This window comes from Panthera leo, chromosome B3, assembly GCF_018350215.1.
Source record: "Panthera leo isolate Ple1 chromosome B3, P.leo_Ple1_pat1.1, whole genome shotgun sequence".
Classification (NCBI taxonomy): domain Eukaryota; kingdom Metazoa; phylum Chordata; class Mammalia; order Carnivora; family Felidae; genus Panthera; species Panthera leo.
This window is the reverse complement of record NC_056684.1, coordinates 30,333,348-30,352,757: the sequence shown is the minus strand read 5'-3', so window position 1 is coordinate 30,352,757 and position 19,410 is coordinate 30,333,348. Positions and strand designations below refer to the sequence as shown.

The 19,410-nt window shown below is 39.8% G+C and overlaps 2 protein-coding genes across 9 annotated transcripts in view; one reads left to right on the top strand and one right to left on the bottom strand.

Annotated features, from left to right (window-relative positions):
* Positions 1-2,595: 2,595 nt before the first annotated feature.
* HMG20A (high mobility group 20A) overlaps positions 2,596-19,410 on the bottom strand; it is a 68,824-nt gene continuing 52,009 nt past the window's right edge. For both annotated transcript variants that reach the window (XM_042941340.1, XM_042941342.1), the window contains exons 5-10: positions 17,848-17,980; positions 16,944-16,975; positions 10,253-10,328; positions 9,330-9,545; positions 8,503-8,645; positions 2,596-5,176 (exon numbers count right to left, since the gene is read on the bottom strand). In XM_042941340.1, the coding sequence (XP_042797274.1) occupies positions 8,509-8,645; positions 9,330-9,545; positions 10,253-10,328; positions 16,944-16,975; positions 17,848-17,980 (594 nt within the window). In that variant the 3' untranslated portion in view covers positions 2,596-5,176; positions 8,503-8,508. The remainder of the gene's footprint in view (positions 5,177-8,502; positions 8,646-9,329; positions 9,546-10,252; positions 10,329-16,943; positions 16,976-17,847; positions 17,981-19,410) is intronic.
* PEAK1 (pseudopodium enriched atypical kinase 1) overlaps positions 13,723-19,410 on the top strand; it is a 370,979-nt gene continuing 365,291 nt past the window's right edge. For all 7 annotated transcript variants that reach the window (XR_006203423.1, XR_006203424.1, XR_006203422.1 and 4 more), the window contains exons 1-2: positions 13,723-13,871; positions 15,556-15,600. The gene's annotated coding sequence lies outside the window, so the exon portion shown is untranslated. The remainder of the gene's footprint in view (positions 13,872-15,555; positions 15,601-19,410) is intronic.

Below are 19,410 nucleotides of genomic sequence, written 5' to 3'. Positions count from 1 at the left end.
ATGAATCCTTTGTCTCTTCCCAGGTGTACAACTGTGCAAACTGCTTATCATCGTTGAGTCTTAATTTGCTTACCTGCAAAGTGGGTACAGTAGTCCTGCTCTATAAGGTTGTGGGAAGAATTCAATGACATAATTTATACAAAAAGCAGAGCAGAGTGTTTGGTCTATGGTATGTTCAGTTGTTCTCATTTCCCTGGAGTCTTTCACAAAATATTATAGTTAACATGTAGGTGTTTATTCTGTGATAGGTACTAAGAGTTTTACATGGATTAATAATTTAACCCGTATAAAATCTACACAAAAGAAACTATAAATATCCCTGTGTAACAGATGAGAAAACTGACTAGTTTAAGCAACTTGCCTAAAGTTACACAGTAGAAAACTGCAAAGCTCAGGAAACGAGAACCCAGCAATTCTGTCCAATTTCAGACGCAGTGAAACTGTCATGGACTGTCTTTATTTTGACCCCTCGGAAAGAAACATATTTTACATTCTAACCTAGCACATGTGTATAAACTAAAAGGGGGAAAAAGTTTCACAAAATAGTACTTACCTTACTATATGTAGTGCATTCTGACAGTTTCTCTTCATTTTATTAAAAAAAAAAAAAAAAAAGCTCTTAACCAACTTGATTTAATGGCCTATTAAGTTGAAAGCACACTTTCAAAACCATTCATCGAAGTTACGATTAATCCAACTACTCTTATTTTCAGCTATCTCAAACTCTACTAGAAAAACTCTGATGGTTATCAGTTGGACTTTTATATTTCATTTATGTTTCAGATAAAGGCTTTATTAGTGAAGATGCTGATCCCTCAAGACTCAGATCTATTCCCCATTGCCAACCCTCTTGCTATCACAGAAAAACCATCTCATCAGGTGAGATCAAGCAATTCTTTTACTCTCCAAAAATTATTTACCTCTATTAAAGCTCTTAATACAAGGTGCCCCATTAGAATTATTTATGCACAGTTTCTCCCTGTGGACACACATTCCCATAAAAACCAAACTAAATGGTTTCTGGATGAGGGGATGACTGGACAGGAACATTTCACCTGCTCCAACTCTCAATCTTTATCCCTTTATGAGCTGCCATGTGAGCTAGTGTTTATTTCTACAGATACTGTGAAGCATATTTCTTAAGTGCAGGCTATGTGTCAAAAGGCAAATAAATGAAACAAAGAAAAAGCCCTTGACTTGGAACTCTCAGTTGCAAGGCAGGAAATTCTTTCAGAGGGCAGGAAGTAGCTGTGAGCTCTTCCGCCAAGTAATGCTTCAATTTCCCCTCCTTTAGGAAAAGATTATCCTGGTGTTGTTTTAATCCAGCAGATGCTGCAGTTACAGAAAGGGAACAAACAACTGGGGGAAATATTACCACCTGTTTATGTTGACTTTTACCAAAGAGGACTCGCTGCCAGCTGTGGAAGGCTAAGGGAGAAAGAAGCTAAGGTGGGAATACGAAAGGCTAACTCAGACTGTAGTTAGTTTTCAGGTTTTTGGCTGTGTAGTGGGGGGAAAAAAGTCCCTAGGAAGTATATATGGCCATTCTCAGACGGCCAAGAGGCAAAGGCAATGTAATGTATCTTGCTAATAGAGCAGGGCTGGCTTTAGAGTTTTAGAACATGCATGGAATAACACCTGCTAGTTGCTTACTCTGTATTCATTTTCTTCAAGTGACTAAAACTCACGTGTCATCGGGGGAAGTACTGTCCAAGGAAAGATGACATTTCTTGGCCTCCTTTGTAGTTCGATGCTGTCATGTGACTGAGTTCTGGAAATGTTGAGTGTGATTTCCAGGAAGACTCTTTAAAGGGTGCTGACTCAGCTGGGTTTGCCCACTTTGCCCTTGCCCTCTTCTCTTCTTCATGCTGCCAGGAATTTCAAATGATGGCTGATTGCCAAGTGGCTGTTTTGGACCACAAGATGACCCTGAGAAAGGAACCATGTTGTGGTGTGGACAGGAGCCATCATCATGGTCTGGGACTGTCAACCTTTGGAATACTTTTCCATGAGAGAGACACATTTCTTGTTCAAGTTTCTGCTTATGTGAGCTTAAGTGCACGGTCAAGCCCAATCCTAACTGAGTTACCTCAAGAATTCTTGGCACTCATGTAACAAAATCTTCCTGTCCTCCAAAGCATGGACAATTCTGTTCCCTAATTCCGTCTTTCTAACAACAGTGTAAGAGAGCTGTGAGGCATGTGTTCTGTCAGAAGAGGAAACTCGGGCTGGGAAAAAGCAAGTCCTACCCAATACGACACAACTGGCTACTTGGAAGAGTAGCAGGCTTTGAAAACCAGGTTACCTCATCCTTAGGATTTTGAAAGCATGGTGGAAATGGGTGACAGATTTCCTTTAAAAATGATTTTGATTGGTTGAGGAGTGGTTATTTTTAAAAGCAAGCATCTAAGGATAACTCCTCTCTTCTGTCAAAAGGGAGAACATCAGACTTCTTTCAAGTTGCCTCCAGAATACTACTGCTACATTAACATGAATTACAACTCACTGTATTGTTATACATACATTAAAAGAGTTGAACTCTAAGACACATTTTGAATAAGCAATTAGTAAAATGAATGTATTAATGCTTTAAAAGCATAACAGTCTTGATGATTAACGTAGAGTTGACACAGTCTTTAAGATGAAAAGGCGGAGGTAGGTCTTTTTTTCATCACAATGCAGGGAAAACGGAATGAGGTGATGGATTCCACGTAGAAAAGTTTTAATGAGGCAAGTGTCAAGCAAGCATATCAACTTCTTCAAAAACAAAGAAAATCTAAAAGTTTAATTACAAAAACACTTGTACAGAAAACTTGGCATTTTAACAGTTCCAAACACATGTACACAATTTTTTTTTCTAAAATTTAATGTTGTCAGAAATAAAACACTTTGTCTTAACTTTCCTCAGCTGCTCCTTGGGTTTTAATTAAAGAAAAAAAGAAATGTGTAACACTGAATAGGCCACAACTAATTTCTTGAGAAGAACATGTAAGTGTGCAGGAATAGCTACTGGTTTATTGGGAAACATGAATTAGGTACCGCGTTAGTCTGTAACCTCATTCACCCCCTCCTGGGGGGGGGGGGTGGTGGTACCACAGACCTGCTTTACAGAGTCTGACAGTTTTGTGGCAGCTGAATCCCAGCCACCAAAGTCAGGTGTGTAGATACCGAGACAGCCGGGATTTCAAAAGCAGGTTGTGTATTTTGTGACAATGGTTTTAGACTGTAGTTCTCTCCCAAGATCTGGGACATTCCTGAATATGCAAAGGTTTCAAATCAATGTCAGATGTCCTATCTACAGTCGGGAGAATGATGATCTTTGAACCAATCTTTGGACCAAGGTGCAGTCTTTCCGGTCAACAGCACTGCTAACAAAGGTGCACAAAACTGACACAAAGGAGAAAGAGACAAGTATCAGGAGGAAAGAAGAAAGGAGACAAAGTGTCTGGCAGAAGGCAGGCGCAAACTTCCAGAACTGGCTTGGCTGTCCTTCTGCCACACACACGGTGTTCTAGCTTGGACTGAGCAGGCGAGGAGTCTGAGAGAAGTGACAGGAACAGCAGGCGAGGGCAGAAAAACAGGAAAATACAGAAAAGCAAGCTAGGTTTATAGCAACAAGGAATGATGGGCTCTTATTCTAGGAAGTTGTCAAGTGGTTGTATGTAGGCTTCAGTGCACGGAAATTTGATGTGTGCTCACATAACATTTTGCAAAAAGGTTGCTTTTGTTGTTATTTTCTTTCCTTTGGGCTAATAAAGAAATCAGGTAAGGAGATGCTGAGAAGACAGGATGGGGCAGCAACACGACAGGGGGTTTCTGGCTTGCACCCTGGCTTATGAGCAGATTGTGAGGGGGACACATTTCCACCTGCTTCAGTGGCACGGTGCCTAGACAATGGGCTCAGCATGCCCCACTTTGGTTCCAAAGATCTCAGCTGCAACTGTCAGCCTTGTGCTCTAGAGCATCAAAACAAAACAAAACAAAACCAAACCCTGAGGTGAGAATCAGAAACCTCTCTCCCCTTGTGGTGTTAAAAAAATCACTTACTGAGAGGGGAAAAGGAAGGGAAGCCCGTCCTTTTGACATAGATTTTGCAGTTGTGGCTACAGAGGAAAGACAAATTCCTCTGTGCCCTTGTTTGTCAGCTCAAGAGACTATTTTGAACATTTCCACCTATCCCCACCGGAGCATCAGTACACCTAAAGCAGACAGGGATTCCCTCAGTTTTCCCTCATGATAGACTTTGGGTTTTTGTTTTTGTTTTTTTTTTCCTTTTCTCCAATCCCAAATCAGAAACGACTTTCCCCATTCTCTCCTGTTTACCAGTGACCTTTTCCTCAGTGAAAATGCTCCACAAGACACTGCCAACAGATGGGAACAGAAGAGCCTTGCTGGGGCTGGGACACCGTGTATGTGCAGGAGCAATGCTTAGAAAACAGCAGGCAGTACCAAGGAGGAAGGAAAGAGCATTCTCCTTCAGGGCAGCAATCACAAAGCCTCGATGAGGGCTGGCACCCACTGAGTGCCATGTGGGGTAAGAAACACAGCCTGCTCTACAGGACACTGTCAACAAGAAGCTCCTTTCTGTGGAGTCACAGCAGGACAATGATGGGAGAAGCCTGGGCCTGTCCAATGAGAGAAACTCTCCTTCAGAGCCAGCTGAGCAACAAAGCCCAGAGGTCAGAAAATGGAGATGTATAACTTGGTGGGGGTGAAGGAAATAAAAAATAACCCCCAAAGGCATTACAAAAAAAAAGTGACAGCTAGGTAAGAAAACTGGAGCCACAGATAAAAGGGTCCCATCTGAAGGGGAACAATGAGAAGGTTTCCTTTCTGCTACAGAAGATGTCAGTGTCAGGGTTGCCCGGTCAGCAGAATATCCGCAGACCCACTTGATCAGAAATGCAGATGACAGGAAACTGAAGACTTGGGAGAGCGGCTGTACGCTTTCAAAGCTGCACAAGGCCGGTGCCACACGAAGAGTGCATCCATGTTCCTCTGGCTGCTCCCTCACATGGCTTCCCGGGGTGAAGGCATTTAGCTCCTAACTGACAGTTCTTCCCCAAGCAGAGCAATCTGTGCCCCCTCTCTGCCTCCGCTCAGTTCAAATTTCCATGGATGGCTTCTCATTCCTCACAAGTAAAACCACTCACAGAACACCACGGAGCTCTAAGACCTGTAGAACCGGGGGGGAGAAAACAATGAAGATACCGAAAAGGTGAGCACTGATCAGAAAGGGTTAGAGCTATGGGTTAGAAAAAAACAAATACTCTCTTCTATTTTGGGGAGGGCTATGGCGAGGAGCAGGGTGCGGGTAAACAAGAGTGCATGAAGCTGCAAGCAGACAACCTCCCTGAGATGTCTGAGATCACATTTCAATGAAGAACATGGTTCAGTTCCAGTTCAGCAACAGTGGGGAGGTAGGAAAATCGTCAGCTGAACACAGAAAAGCAACTATCGGGGCCAAATCTGATGATGGAAAATTAGTACTCCATTTTAGACCAAAGAATGTATAATCAATCAAAACCAATTTTCTTCGAGTATAAATCTAAAAACTTTGGCATATATATAGAAATGTATTGTGTGCACAGGATCAATAAATTTTCTTACATTGCTAAAAATGCAATCGCGTAAGAAAGGGCTTTTTTTCCTTCAATTCCTCAAAGAGCCAAACATTTTTCATTTGGTTAAACTGAAATTAAGCAACATATGGATTTTGACAGCTTATGTAACATGGTCACCTCGCAATGTGAAACTGCCCCCATGGTTTCCTCCCAGCCCTACTTTTTTTCTAGGTTAGATACAGAGAAAGGTGACAACTAGGGCAAGTCTTCCACTATATGTCCATAAAAATAATTTTTAAATGGGCTGACCAAATTTTTATAACATTTAATCACTGGATTGTAAGTTTTTCTATTTACCTCCTATTTATCTTAACACTTGTATTCCAAGGTTTTTGGTGCCTTCCCCTTATACCTGCCCCCACCTCCTTATAGCAATGTTTTAGAAACCCCACTGAACTAGAATTTGGGTATACGTGTTCTAGTCCTGGATTCTGCACTCTTCTACTTAGGTATTTTCAGGCAAGAAATTTCACCTCTCTGTGACTCAGTTTCTTCCTATGTAAAATGTTGGGATTTCTAAAGGTCCCTCCCAGCTCTAATATGCTCTTCTAAAACTGTAGAACACTGGCTTCCCTTCACTCACTGGCTCCTAACAGTGGATGAAACCTTTGCCAAGCTCATGTCAGAGTAATTAATTGCACCACGAATGCTGGGGACATCAGGCCTAGCTGTCTGTACATATCTGTATAATGAGGCCAAGCTAGTATTAATCACAGTCTTTATAATTGTTTCATTTGACAGTTTTGAGGGGTGTGGGGAACTATCTACTCTTAGTTATGTTTGCATGGCTGGATTGTAAGAATCTGTAGTAATAAAATGGTTCGTATTTCAGGTACATTCTAGGTTTTCAAAGATACCTCAGAGAACGGATACTACAGTTTATATCCTCAGGATGGGTAAGGCTTTACGAAAGTCTTCTCACTGGCAAGATGCTCAAAATAGAAAACCACTTTTGGCTCAAAACTTGCAATAAATGCCCTATACCTACGTGAGGAGACACCATATTATCAATCACTGTGTTCTTTCACAGTCTTCCACACTGTTTGTCCCGGCTCTCTCTTTTCAAGCCTACAAGAGTGCTAATTGAAAACACTGTGTGAAAATGAGAAGGATGATGAGCTCCAGAAAATCCCAGGCCTAGATTTACAAGCTGTTCCCTTCGCAAACAGCAGCAGTAATGCCACTTCTTTATTCTGTAGGGAGTCCAGTCGTCTCTTAGAAGTATGGTCGGTTCCATCTGGCTACACACTAGACGGTAATCCAGGACGGTAATCCTTTCCCCATCAGGGCACAGGAGAGGCTAACATATCATGCATTGTCTCACACAGTTACCATCCAATGGCATGGCCGAGGTGGATAGAGACTACTGCTTTTGTCTCTGCTAGCAGATGTTGCCTCATTAGACAAAGAATCATGGGTTTTATTAATTATTTATTCTTATACATTTTGCTCAAGGCCCAAACCATGCTACAATATGAACGTGTGTATGAGTGTGCTCACGTACCTGCAGGACAAATAAATAACGATTCAAAACCATGACTGGCCAGTGTAAGAAGCCTATTCTGCTGTCCCCTCTTGTTTTTGGATCCATATATGGCCACCTCATCCTATGGTGCTAGGATTTCCACAGTTTCTACGTTTGCAGGAATGGGCCTGCAGACCAAAGGGTTGTCAATTCTGTGGGATGGCACACTACAGGGCACCCTAGCTCTAGGAATTTAAGTGAACACCTACGAGTTCTATTTGAAATGACAGCTGATGACTGACCATTCATACCAAAAAGTTTATACGGACAGACTTTCTGGAAATGTATTTTTTTTTTTTTCTTCTCTAAGAGGAACTACTACTAGTCATTTGTTGAATATATTTTTAAAGGGCTTATTTTCTCTCTCCTCTCTTTTTTGCTTATTGAGAGTTTAGTTTTTAAATCTACTTAAAGTCTTTTTATTTTCTTATTTAAGTAATCTCAACACCCAATGTGGGGCTGGAACTCACAATTCTGAGATCAAGATTCAAGTGCTCTTCTAACTGAGCCAGCCAGGCGCCCCCCTGCCCCACCCCTGCCTTTAAACTCTAAATCTGCTTAGGAGCACCTGGGTGGCTCAGTCAGTTAAGCGTCCGACTTCGGCTCAGGTCATGATCTCACAGTTCGTGAGTTCAAGCCCTGTGTTGGGCTCTGTGCTGACAGCTCAGAGCCTGGAGCCTGCTTCAGATTCTGTGTCTCCCCCTCTCTCTCTGCCCCTCCCCTGCTCACACTCTGTTTTTCTCTCTCTCTCAAAAATAAATAAACATTAAAAAAAAAAATTTAAACTCTAAATCTGTTTAAACAGGGCAATAGCTGTTTCACTGTAGAGATAGTTCATATTAACATTTAACATACAAATAGTTACTCTGATATTGAGTAGTGAATAAAAAGCTTCTTATTCATGTAGATTTTATATACATACAATGTCTCAGTGATTGCTGTTGTAGGTTATCATTAGTATTTTCCAGGGAAAAGGAAGTTTAACAATTAAGTGATATTTATTTTGTTTTAAGTGCTGTTTGGGGGGGTGATTTCCTCTAAGCTTCCCATTCTCTCTTCAGAACACTTTGGGAAACTGACACCGGAGAATACAGCTAATAACTGACAAAGCTGGAATGGAGGTTCAACCACAAAAAATCATGCTCTTTCCATTAACCACGCTGAGGCATGCATGAGAAAAAACTCTTTTCTAACATTATTTATTACATTGAGTAATCATATAACAGTGATTTTAATCAAGTCTCCAATTCATTTATTTGATGTAATGCCAGGGTTTTAGTAGTACTGAGAAAGTCTACTGCCTTATTTTTGATGACGTGTTGGCACATACATATCGCATCAGTGAGCACTCACCATTCCCTAACGATCAAGCCTGTTCACAACTTCTCGAACTGTAGCTATGAAGTTTTCATTGTCTTGGGGATTAGCTAAAATAATACTGTGCAGTCTGTTCATATATGAGTCAATGGTGTCCACTGTAGGTGTCTCTCCACTTCCTGAAGTGAGATAAGAAGAGAAAGTAGGAAAATCCTCCCTATTCAGTTCAACCATAACACAGTTAAGTGACTCCAAGTTAAGGCAACTATGACTCTAATGTGGTCCACTCCACAGACCAGGTTTTCATTTCAGATGAGACTTTTAGACCTCAAAGAAATGAAATTAATCCACAGAGATTGAATAAAAAGATGGGCTATATAATTGCTATACAGTATATAGGAATAGCTGCATATAACAAAATGTTAGAGACTCCCTGCTTTCTGCTGCAATTATCCTTAACATGAAAGAGTATATAAAATATACTAGTGTTTGTTTCTCTCTTCCTTCCCATTAAAACAGAATTACAAAGCAAACAAACATATATAAGAAAAATGCCCTACTCAGGATTTATTACTCAGTTTCCATTATTCTGAATATCAAGTTAAGCTTAACAGAAAGTAAATTATATAAAATGTAATTGGAGAAAAATTTAAATGACCCGAGAGTCTAAAATTATGGATGATCGTAGCCAATATGGAGATACTATTACGTGACCCCCCAGAAAACGCTGAGGGAGGAAAACCCTTATTTTACTGATTTTCCTCTTGGTGGGGAGACTTCAGCCTTACCCCACTACTACCAACACAAATAGCAGCTGCTCCCTTGCCCCCACCACCAAAGTGCTCGGGGAAGTGTGACATTACCAGGCAAGGGCATGCTGGCAAAGCTGCTGGTCAACACCTGCCGCAGGGTCTCCAGGTGCTGCTGTAAGACCGTGTTGCGGCTCCGCTCCTGGATCACATCCACCTCCAGCTTCTCCACTGCTGTGCGCATGCTCTCCACGTGCTTTTGCAGGGCTGCATTCCTCTCCTCAAACTCCATGTTGGATTTGCGAAGCTGGCGGAGCTCTGCCTCCCGGGCTGAGGACACACCCCCCGCGCAGAACACAAGTAGCACTAGGAGTCTCGGAGGATTCCCAGACTCTTACAAGGAAGTTCTGCTTAGCTTTCTCTAATTAGCTACCCCACCTCATTTCCCTAGTCTCATTATAGCCTTCCAGATAGCAATTTCAGCAATAAAATGCCTGGGTCCCCAGAGCTATTTTAATTCTTAAAGCTGGTCATATTCCTACTTAAAATTGCAAGGAACAGTTGCAATTCTTGGTATTTCAATGTTTGTTTTGTTTTTTAAAACTATGCAATGAGAAGCCTGAAGGGCTTCGCAAGGGGATCCTGGGAGACTGATGCAAGCACAGCTGTGGGTCTCCATCTTTCCTGCAATGGGGTCAGCTTTGCTCTTACTCATTTTATATTCTGGATGCCCATATAAGCTTTTATTATACAAAGGGTTTTGGGCTAAGAGTCTGAAAGCAACTGAATTAGTGATGCATATTTATTTCCTTTGATCCAGAAACTAAAGTAGCTTTAACAAAACTGGTCTAGCTTTCATTCACTGGTTTGTGAGTAGCTACTTTTGCTAGAGAGTGAAAAAAAAGTAGCTTTCTTCTTCCAGACTAGCCCTAGGGTGGAGAATATCACTACCATTGCTTTTGAGCAATGAATCCCTCCTGAGAATGAAATCCCCTGTGACAAATCTGAGGAATACAAAATGATACTTTAGTAATTACCTTTGCTGTGGTTCAGGAATTCCTCTGTAAATATAGGAATGTCAAAAACAGACCGTTCCTTTACTTCTGTTTCTTTCTGTAAATCAAGAGTAACAAAACAGTTCTTTTTTCCCCCCTTCTCTTCTTGAAGTATAGTTGACACACAATGTTACATTAATTTTAGGTGTACAATGTAGTGATTCCATAAGTCTATACATTATGCTGTGCTCAGCACAAGTGTAGTTACCATCTGTCACCATACAATGCCATTACAAAACCACTGCTATACCTTTTATCCCAGTGACTTACTTTTTGTAGAACTGGAAGACTACCTCCCACTCCCCTTCACCCATTTTGACCATCCTAACATCCCTCCCCTCTGGCAATCATCAGTTTGTTCTCTGTACTTATGGGCCAGTTACTGCTTTTTGTTTGTCTATTTATTCACTTGTGTTGTTTTGTTTTGTTTTGAGAGGGAGAGAGGGAAAGAGGGGGAGAGGGGGAGAGAGAGAGAGGGAGAGAGAGAGAAAGAGAGAGAGAAAGAGAGAGAGAGAGAGAGATTGAGAGAGAGAAAGAGGAAGGAATCTTAAGCTGGCTCCACGCTGAGTGTGAAGCCCTACATGGGGCTTGATTTCACGACCATGAGATCATGACCTGAGCCGAAATCAAGAGTCAGACGCTTAACCAATTGAGCCATCCAGATGCTCCCATTTTTTGTGTCTTTTTTTCCAATTACACATGTAAATGAAATCATGTGGTATTTGTCTTTCTTTGACTTGTTTTACTTAGCATAATACCCTCTAGGCCTAACCATGGCAAAATTGCATTATTATTTTATGGCTAAGTAATATTCCACTGTGTGTTATGTGTGTGTGTGTGTTTAAATAGGTAAGGCCTGAAGGCCATGTCTTCCTTAATGAAACAGTAGGGTGAGCAAGGATCAGTCCAAGTGAAGGTGTGAGGGAAATTCCACCTTTTCATTGGAATCACCTTTCATAGAGCTCAAGCAGGTTAAATATTTAGTTCTCTCAGGTGTACAATTGCTGTGCAATGAGAAATCTTAAAAAAACCTACATAAGTTTCTCTAATGGAGAATTTGGAAGCCATTTCTGAGTTCTGTGCTTTGAATAGTCAACAGTATACAAGTATTGAGGTAGGAATAGAGAATGGGAATTTCCACATGTTTTTTCAGTTGCTTCTGTTGGTTATCCATGTAAAATGCTCTGAGATAGGGCTGTCTGTTCTAAGTTTGCCAAATGGACAATAAGAACTTTCAGCAGAGATCTGCCGGTCACGAGCAATAATAATGGCATCCTATTAGTACCACCACTTTACTTATTTACAGGCGCAGCCTATAGTTGGGGATCTTTTACACTTTCTTCAAACACAGGAAAGACAAAAACAAAAACAAAATCAAGAAGTCAGAAATAACTAGCCTCTAAAACTGAGAAAATCCAGGATTATGTGTGATAGAAGAGAATAACAAAGCCTAAAATTAACTTGCCAATTTGGTGAATTTAAAAATAAAGTTTAAAAATAAAGGTCTCACAAAACTACTGCAAAATATATTCCACAGTGACCCTTAAGAATAAAGCCAATTTCAAGATGCCTTGGCTGGAATTTCTACAATGAATTTGAAGTTGAAAGGATTAGGAATATAGATTATAAGTGTATTGGCACAATGTTTAAAATCTTACATAAAAAAAAAAATCTTACATAAGATGGTAAAGACAACAGTGGGAAATGAGTACTGAAGAATTGCTAGTGAGATCTGAAGGTTCCAAAATCTTTATAACATAAAGAACGGTAAAAAAAACAACAAAAAAACAAAACATTCCTACAAAAACATGTTTAAAGCCAGAGATAGAATGCATCTTTCCTAACTCTTGCCACTAGCCTTTTATTATCTTTGAACACAAATATGATTGGTGCCCAGTAAAAAGCTAAGCAGTTAACAGTCTGTGAGGGAATTCTGACAACCAAGCTTCCATATTCATTTTGGCATCTGCCTTGTAAGGGGGCTGGGTTGTATGAACAGCCTGCCAATGGCAGCTGATCAAGAGAGACATCTAAGATGTTAAGTCTGAAAAACTATGTATTTACCTAAAGAAACTTTCCGAGCACTTAATTTTTACCTTTATCTCTTAAAGAAGGCAAGCAAACTTTCCCATATCAATTTAAAAATAAACAACAAAATTATCAGTGAAAGCCCCAATTTCAACATGCAAAGCTGTACCTTGGGCCAGTTCTTGGTGGTTTCTAGGAGAACTAATGCATGGGCAAGAAGAGTTGGTGCCAGAAAGGATCCTAGACATATTTCATAGTGGCTTTCTCAGGACTCTGCTGGCTTACCTATGCTCTAACTCTGTTGCTGGGTTGCTATAGGAAAATAGAAAACTTATGACTTACAATTTGAACATGAACAAGGTGTAACAGATACAAGTCCACAAATGACTTTGTATAGTCTTATGACTTTATCATGCTACCTTGCTCAGTCTCCTACTTAACTTTACAGGTTCATATGAGATCAGTCACCTAGTCACAGGTCTAAGTATCTGCTAGTTACGTAGGGAGGGATGCTCGCCCCCCAATTCTGTGGTACCAAGAGCTCTCTCCAAGGCCTTGAGTCTCCTCAGACAGGTAATTCTCCTCTTTGCCAGAGTGGCCCAAACCAAGCTAAATACATAAGGGCAGAGAATAGTACCGTGTAGGTACATTAACACACTGCCCGTTGGTACAGAGTCTTAGAGTGCAAAAGAAGAAACACGAAAGCAATTAAATGAAACTGCTCAGTCTCTGAAAGGCAACAGCAATTCTACTTAACGGAAGAGTGGTAATAAAAACCATCAGCACTCTTCCATTACTGAGTACATTACTCGGCATGGAGAGGATCCTCCTGGGGGCTCTGATATACTTAAGCTGTTCCAAGGATCGCTCAAGGGATTAAAATCATAAGGATTTCATTACCTCTTCATTGAAAGGGTCTAATTTGTTCAGGCTGAGTGTCATTTTGTCATTTCTCATAAATTAAGGGAGAAACAAAATTATTGTTTCTATCTTAGTCCTCACATGAGATGTAGACGCTTTCTTGAGAGTAACACTAGTTGACTCCTGTGTCTAGAAGGCTGGCTTTTGGTCTAAGAGGAGCAAAAATGCCCTTCACTTAGGTTTTTTATTCTATATATTGAGTGGAGGGTAAAAGAACAGGGGCCCTTTCGAACTGAATCTATTTTGCTGTGATCTAGGTTCAAGGCCAGAATTTCATAGAACGTGACATGCTTTGCTCAAGGTCCCTTTACCTCAGGGAACACTCTTACTGCTGTGTACCAGTCCCAGTGCCCCAGTGCTGTGCAGGACACTCAAGTGGCTTTTAGGTCAGATTTGTTTAGCTCTGACAGGAACTTGCCAGTACCTGCCATGGTAACAATGTCTTAGGAATCCAAGTTCCACTTAGGAATAGAATAGGTTTCTTTATACAAACAAAATAATTTCTGTCTTAATTAGCGACAGATTTGGTGACCAACCGGCCCATTTTCACTTTCAACACTAGTTTGTTCCATTTAGTGTGGCATGTGCAGCCAAGAATGCCAAAATCGGATACAGAAGCCTGCATCTCACTCGTACTTCTGCCTGTAATTCAGTAAGTGATTCTGGGGAAGTTCTTTCCTGTCTCAGGCAAGTCACTTTTCTTGCCTGCAAAATGGGTGGGGGTGGGGGTGGGGTCAGTTGAGAGAGTTTCTGAGGTCTTAGTCTTTTTGAAGTGAAGAATATTTTTGAAGAATATTCTACTACATTTGTCATTTTACTCCTAATGGGATAAGTAAAGGGAAATAAGCATGTATTTAAAAGCTATGATGTTTTAGGCACTTTGCAAGATACTTGCTCTTTTATTAACTTACTCATAACTCTGCTCAAGTCATTTTACCCTCCTCAAGGTGCCCCTCACAAAACCTGAGGAATCTTTAAAGCCTGATTCGGTTCATCCTTTCCATGGGGAATTCTGTGGCTGCTTTTCACTCCTAGTGCTTTCTTATTTTTCTGAACTACTACACTAAGAAGTTATACGTAAGGAAATCATTATGTAACTATGTTTAAAAACTGTCAAACTATTTCTTTATTTCAATTGTTTTGAAATTACCAAGTTTAAGAAAGATATGATTCAATGTAAAATAAAATCTGATAAAATGAGGGACATTAATTGGGTCAATAACCTTGCTAAGAGAGCTTTATCCTGATGTGGACATGCCAATAGACAGATTTACAGAGCCCACTGTATGCACATTTGAGAAACTACTGCTGGCTGTCCATCTACTCTCCTCTTGTTTTCCTTTGATTTAACATGTATCTAATCCTAAAATAGGGAAATCACACAGAGATTTATCCCTTTTTCATAAATCGAATCCATACCATGCTAAATCATGTAAATAAAAATAAAAAGCTTCATTTAATAAATAAAAAGCCTCATTTAATAAAAAGCTTCATTTCTCAAATCATCAGCAGGAGTTTCTGTGACTGAGTAAATCTACTAAATCTTTCCCGACTAAAACTATAAACTTTACGGAGGACAAAAATGCCACATATAATTTGGCCAGCAAAATTCATAGTGATGAAAGGAATTAATCAGTTGTTGACTAGAAAGTGTGAGATCTAATGTTTTAGATTATTGCCCAAATTCTCTTTTGCAACCACTAAGGATAGAGAAGTTATAAAGGATGCTTAATAAGGGAAAAAGGAAGTATGGAAATCTCATGATATGGGTAGGTGGGCACACAAAAAGAGAAATAAGTAATTATATAAGTATCTGGCAAAATGAAAAGCTTGCAACACTATTCAATTAGGCTTTTAAATATAAAGTATACATACAGTTTCTCAAGTAAAAAATATCATACTATTTCACCCTAATTAGAGCACGGAGATGTCAGGAGATGTCATATGTCTATATTTTCATAGGATTTATTTGAAGAATAAAATGCTAGTATTTATTATGCTTCTTACTTTCTAATTCATGGATGGCAATAAGTCTATTTGATGGGGTGCCTGGGTGGCTCAGTTGGTTAAGCGACCGACTTCGGCTCAGGTCACGATCTCATGGTTAGTGAGTTTGAGCCCTGCATCAGGCTCTTTGCTGACAGCTCGAGCCTGGAGCCTGTTTCAGATTCTGTGTCTCCCTCTCTCTGCCCCTTCCTCACTGTCTCTCTGTCTCTCTCTCTCCCTCTCTTTCTCTTAAAAATAAACACTAAAATAAAATTTTAAAAAGCATTAAAAATAACTTAAAAATAATCTATTTGACTTGTTAATCTAAATGTTTTCTCTATGTTTTGAAGGTCACCAATGCCAAATTAGGTATGAGAACTACAGACCCAAGAGAAGTAAGTAAGTTATTATTTTGAAAAAATTATTTCTTAAAAAGCCAAAAGCACGCAAGATTACAACAGAAAATTCTTTTTTTGTAAATTTCCGCTGTTATTTAAACAGATGGGTTTTGTATAAAAATTAGTATTTCTGGAAGACCTCCCAATGCACGGACATCACGCTAGGTCGTAATGGGGTGGGTACAAGATGGAACTAGACCATGGGTGCCTTTGAAAAGATTATAATCCAGGATGTGAAGAACAGAAGCACTTGAATAATCTCAACACCTTAGCTAGAGCAGCTGACTGCAGATGAGAAACAGAGAGAGCTGTGAGGGTTAAAGGAAGCTAGAGACACAGGAAAAGCTTGAAAGAGGAAATGGAACTTGAAACCGGGTTTGATGGATGGCTAGAATTTCGCGAGGCAGAATGGGGTGATGGGGAGGGGTAATGGGAAACTGAGTGACAGACAGAAGTATTTTCATGCAAGAAAGAATATGAGCACAAGCATGAGGCAGAAAGGGATGGGGGCACATGGAGGACAATGAGTAGTAAAGGCTTTTTAACTAAGTATGTAAGATATACATGGGAAACATGGGAGTTAAGGTATTTGGAAAGGGAAGGTGGGACTTGATTACAGAAGACTCAGATTGCTGAGGTGAATGGAATTTGATAAGCGATGAAAAGTCACTGAGTATTGTAAAGCATGGAATTACCAAAATATTTTATTTTCTTATAACCATATGTGAACCTTGGGCTACCTATATAACGCTCTCTTTGCCAAGACACATAGCCAAGACACATGGGCCTAAAATCCTATATAGGAACATAGGCCCAAATCCTATGGATGACAGGCTAAACCAAATGGAGGGGAAAAAGCCAGTAAACAAATAAGTGCCTGTGAGCTAGGAACCAAGATACTGTCACTTGTGCTCCACTGACACTGTGGCTGAATAGTTCATTTTAACTAAATGTTGAATTCCCTAAAAAACAACTTTCTGAGAGTCAGAGTGAGATATCTGATGATGAAAAACTATCATTAAGTTATGATTTTCAGCTGGTCTTCGTTTCTATACCTCACTCCAAATTCCAGCCATATTTAGCATTTCAAGGCAATAAAATTCTTGGACCACAAGGACTGGAGTTAGAGGCTGTAGTTCAAGGACAGACTCATGATAGGTGTCCGCCATATAGTAAGAATCCTTGAGCAAAAGCAACTCACCCGATATGAATTATGTGATAGGAAATAATATGCCATTCATTAAGAAAAAAAAAAAGAAAAAAAAGAAAGGTCCAAAAGCATGACAAACAGCAACATTATTATAAACAGATATATGATATGTAGACAGAAAGCTAATTACCTCATGATCATGAGTGGCCTGTCGGGCTGCATCTAAAATATGAAAGAATAAGAGAACATTAGTTTCAAGAACAAAACAAAACAATAACAAAACCCAAGCAACTGAACTGTGCTGCGCTACAGTTAGTTAGTTAGACAAAAGAGAAACAGCAGATGCAGTTCTGACCTTTGAGGAGAATAGAGTGGGAGAGTGGACAGGAGACACACACCATAGGCTGTTTATACAACATTAAAGTTTAGCAGGCAAGATGCCCAAATGTGGAGAAGATGCAATGGCTAAGGAATGACAGACTAGTGGGAGGTGGGGCTTCTCTGGCAATGTCTCCTGAAGAAAGGGGACTTGAAGGGTGTGATGAACAATTTTAACAGAGAACAAGAATCCATGAAGACTGGGATCTTGTCTGTCATGTTCACTGTTGCATCCTTAATGCCTAGGTGAAAGCCTGGTATAATAAAGCCTGGTAGACAATATATGAAAGCTCAACATGTAGTGTTTGAGTACACGAATACATGAATGGATGAATGAATGAAAAGGATGAGCACTGAAGGGTGGGAGAAATGGTGCACGAAGGCTTAGTGGTGTCAAAGAAAGGCAGGTATGTAGTTTAGCAGACTTGTTTAGAGGCAGAGAAATGCCTAAACCCGGAATTAGGAAAAAAAGCATAGGCAACTAAGAGGGGTCTTGGAACACAAATCAAATTATTGACACTGGATATGGAAATGCAACTGAGATTTTTAAATGAGAGTAATATGATTTTAATAAAATTCCAAGGTATGTTTGTGAATGTGGCACAATAGAGAAATGATGGAAACTTACCTTTTACATTTATCACGCTAACAATAGGCTTTGTGACACTCTGTCATGCACAACAAACTACAAAAACATCTCATTCTGGTTCTGATACCTTGCCTATGAGATTTGCCTTTCTGACGGTCCTGGGTTTTCCTACTGAAGACCTTGTAGGCCTCAGTCTTCTGATACTGCTCCAGTTCCTTCATGTAACGCTCCTTATCTCTGTCTGCTTCATCAAGGTAGCGCTAGGAAAGAAATGTGGAATTATTTTCAAGAAACACATCTGGGTAAAATATTAGTGAACTCATTGAAGAAAACAGAGGACAATTGGAATATGGGAAGAAAGTATATGAGGGATAAGCTCTAAGGGAGACTAAAGAAATCATATGGATAGAAAAAAATATAATCCTTCAATTATAAAAGAAATAGGTGATTCTAATTCTTTACACTATTACATTTTCTAACTTAATGAAGACAAGTTCTATTGAGATCATTCTCATAAAATATTCATATGAAGACATTACAGTTATTCCTCTAACCCCATAGACAGACCTATACATGGCCACTAGAGTCCTCAAGAGGACTGAACACCACATAGGCATATTTAGTCTTCCCAAGAGAAAGGATGGAATATTACTTTGTTTCTCTATCCCCAACCCATTCTGAGAGAATGATCTCATACATCAATTGGCCTTTTAAGAGCCAGAAGAGTAGAGCACGAAAGCCGGGAGACACAAAGAACATAAAAAGGAATGACCTCATCCTATGGACCTAAAATGGACTACTATGACAGAGCCTATATCTGCACTCTTTGTGCTATTAATTATTTAAATAAAGCCATTGATCCAACAGGATAATTTTGTTTAGTGCCTTGTCCTTTTCATTCAGCAATTAGGTTTAAGAAATAATGTATAAAAATAGTGCTTTTAAATGGACACAAACTAGAGTCAGATATTACATTAAAAACCTTGTCTTGCACAAGAGTCAGATGTAGAAGACACCCGACTGGTCAAACATGGGACAATTTAAGTACCCCAATACTGAAGTACAGTAATAAAATTATAAACCTTTGGGGAAAAAAATTAGTATGCTCATACCAATGATAAATAACAAACAGCAGGGAGGAAAAGGGTTCTTGCTTAAGTTAGAATGCTGAAAGCTGAGCAGTAAATGTGAAGGGAGTGCTAGAGTTGGAAAATTATCATTTTGCAACCCTCACGGTAAAGATCAGACCAAGCAAGTCATCAGTGGATGCTAAATCTAGGGGGGACGTCGATATGGAATGGACTCTGTATGTTGTTAAAATGTCTCTCCACAGATTGCTTATTAATTGTAAAAGAGAATAAAAAAACTTTATCGAGAGAGCAAAATTAACATTACCAGTAAGGAATAAAAGGACATTGTGTGCCTGCACATGTGATACCCGGAGAAGGACACAATACCACCTATGCAGTATTCTAAGAATGCATAACTCAATGTCATCACAAGGAAACATTAGACAAGTACAAAATGAGCAATGTTCATTAGAAGTAAACAAAAAGGAGGTGGAGAAAGAGGGAGGGATTGCATTCTTAAAAAATATCAATGTCATGAAAGACAAAGAAAGACTGTGGACATATCCCAGATTAAAGGAATCCAGAGTTCTGACTATGAAACACAAAACCCTGCCCTGGAC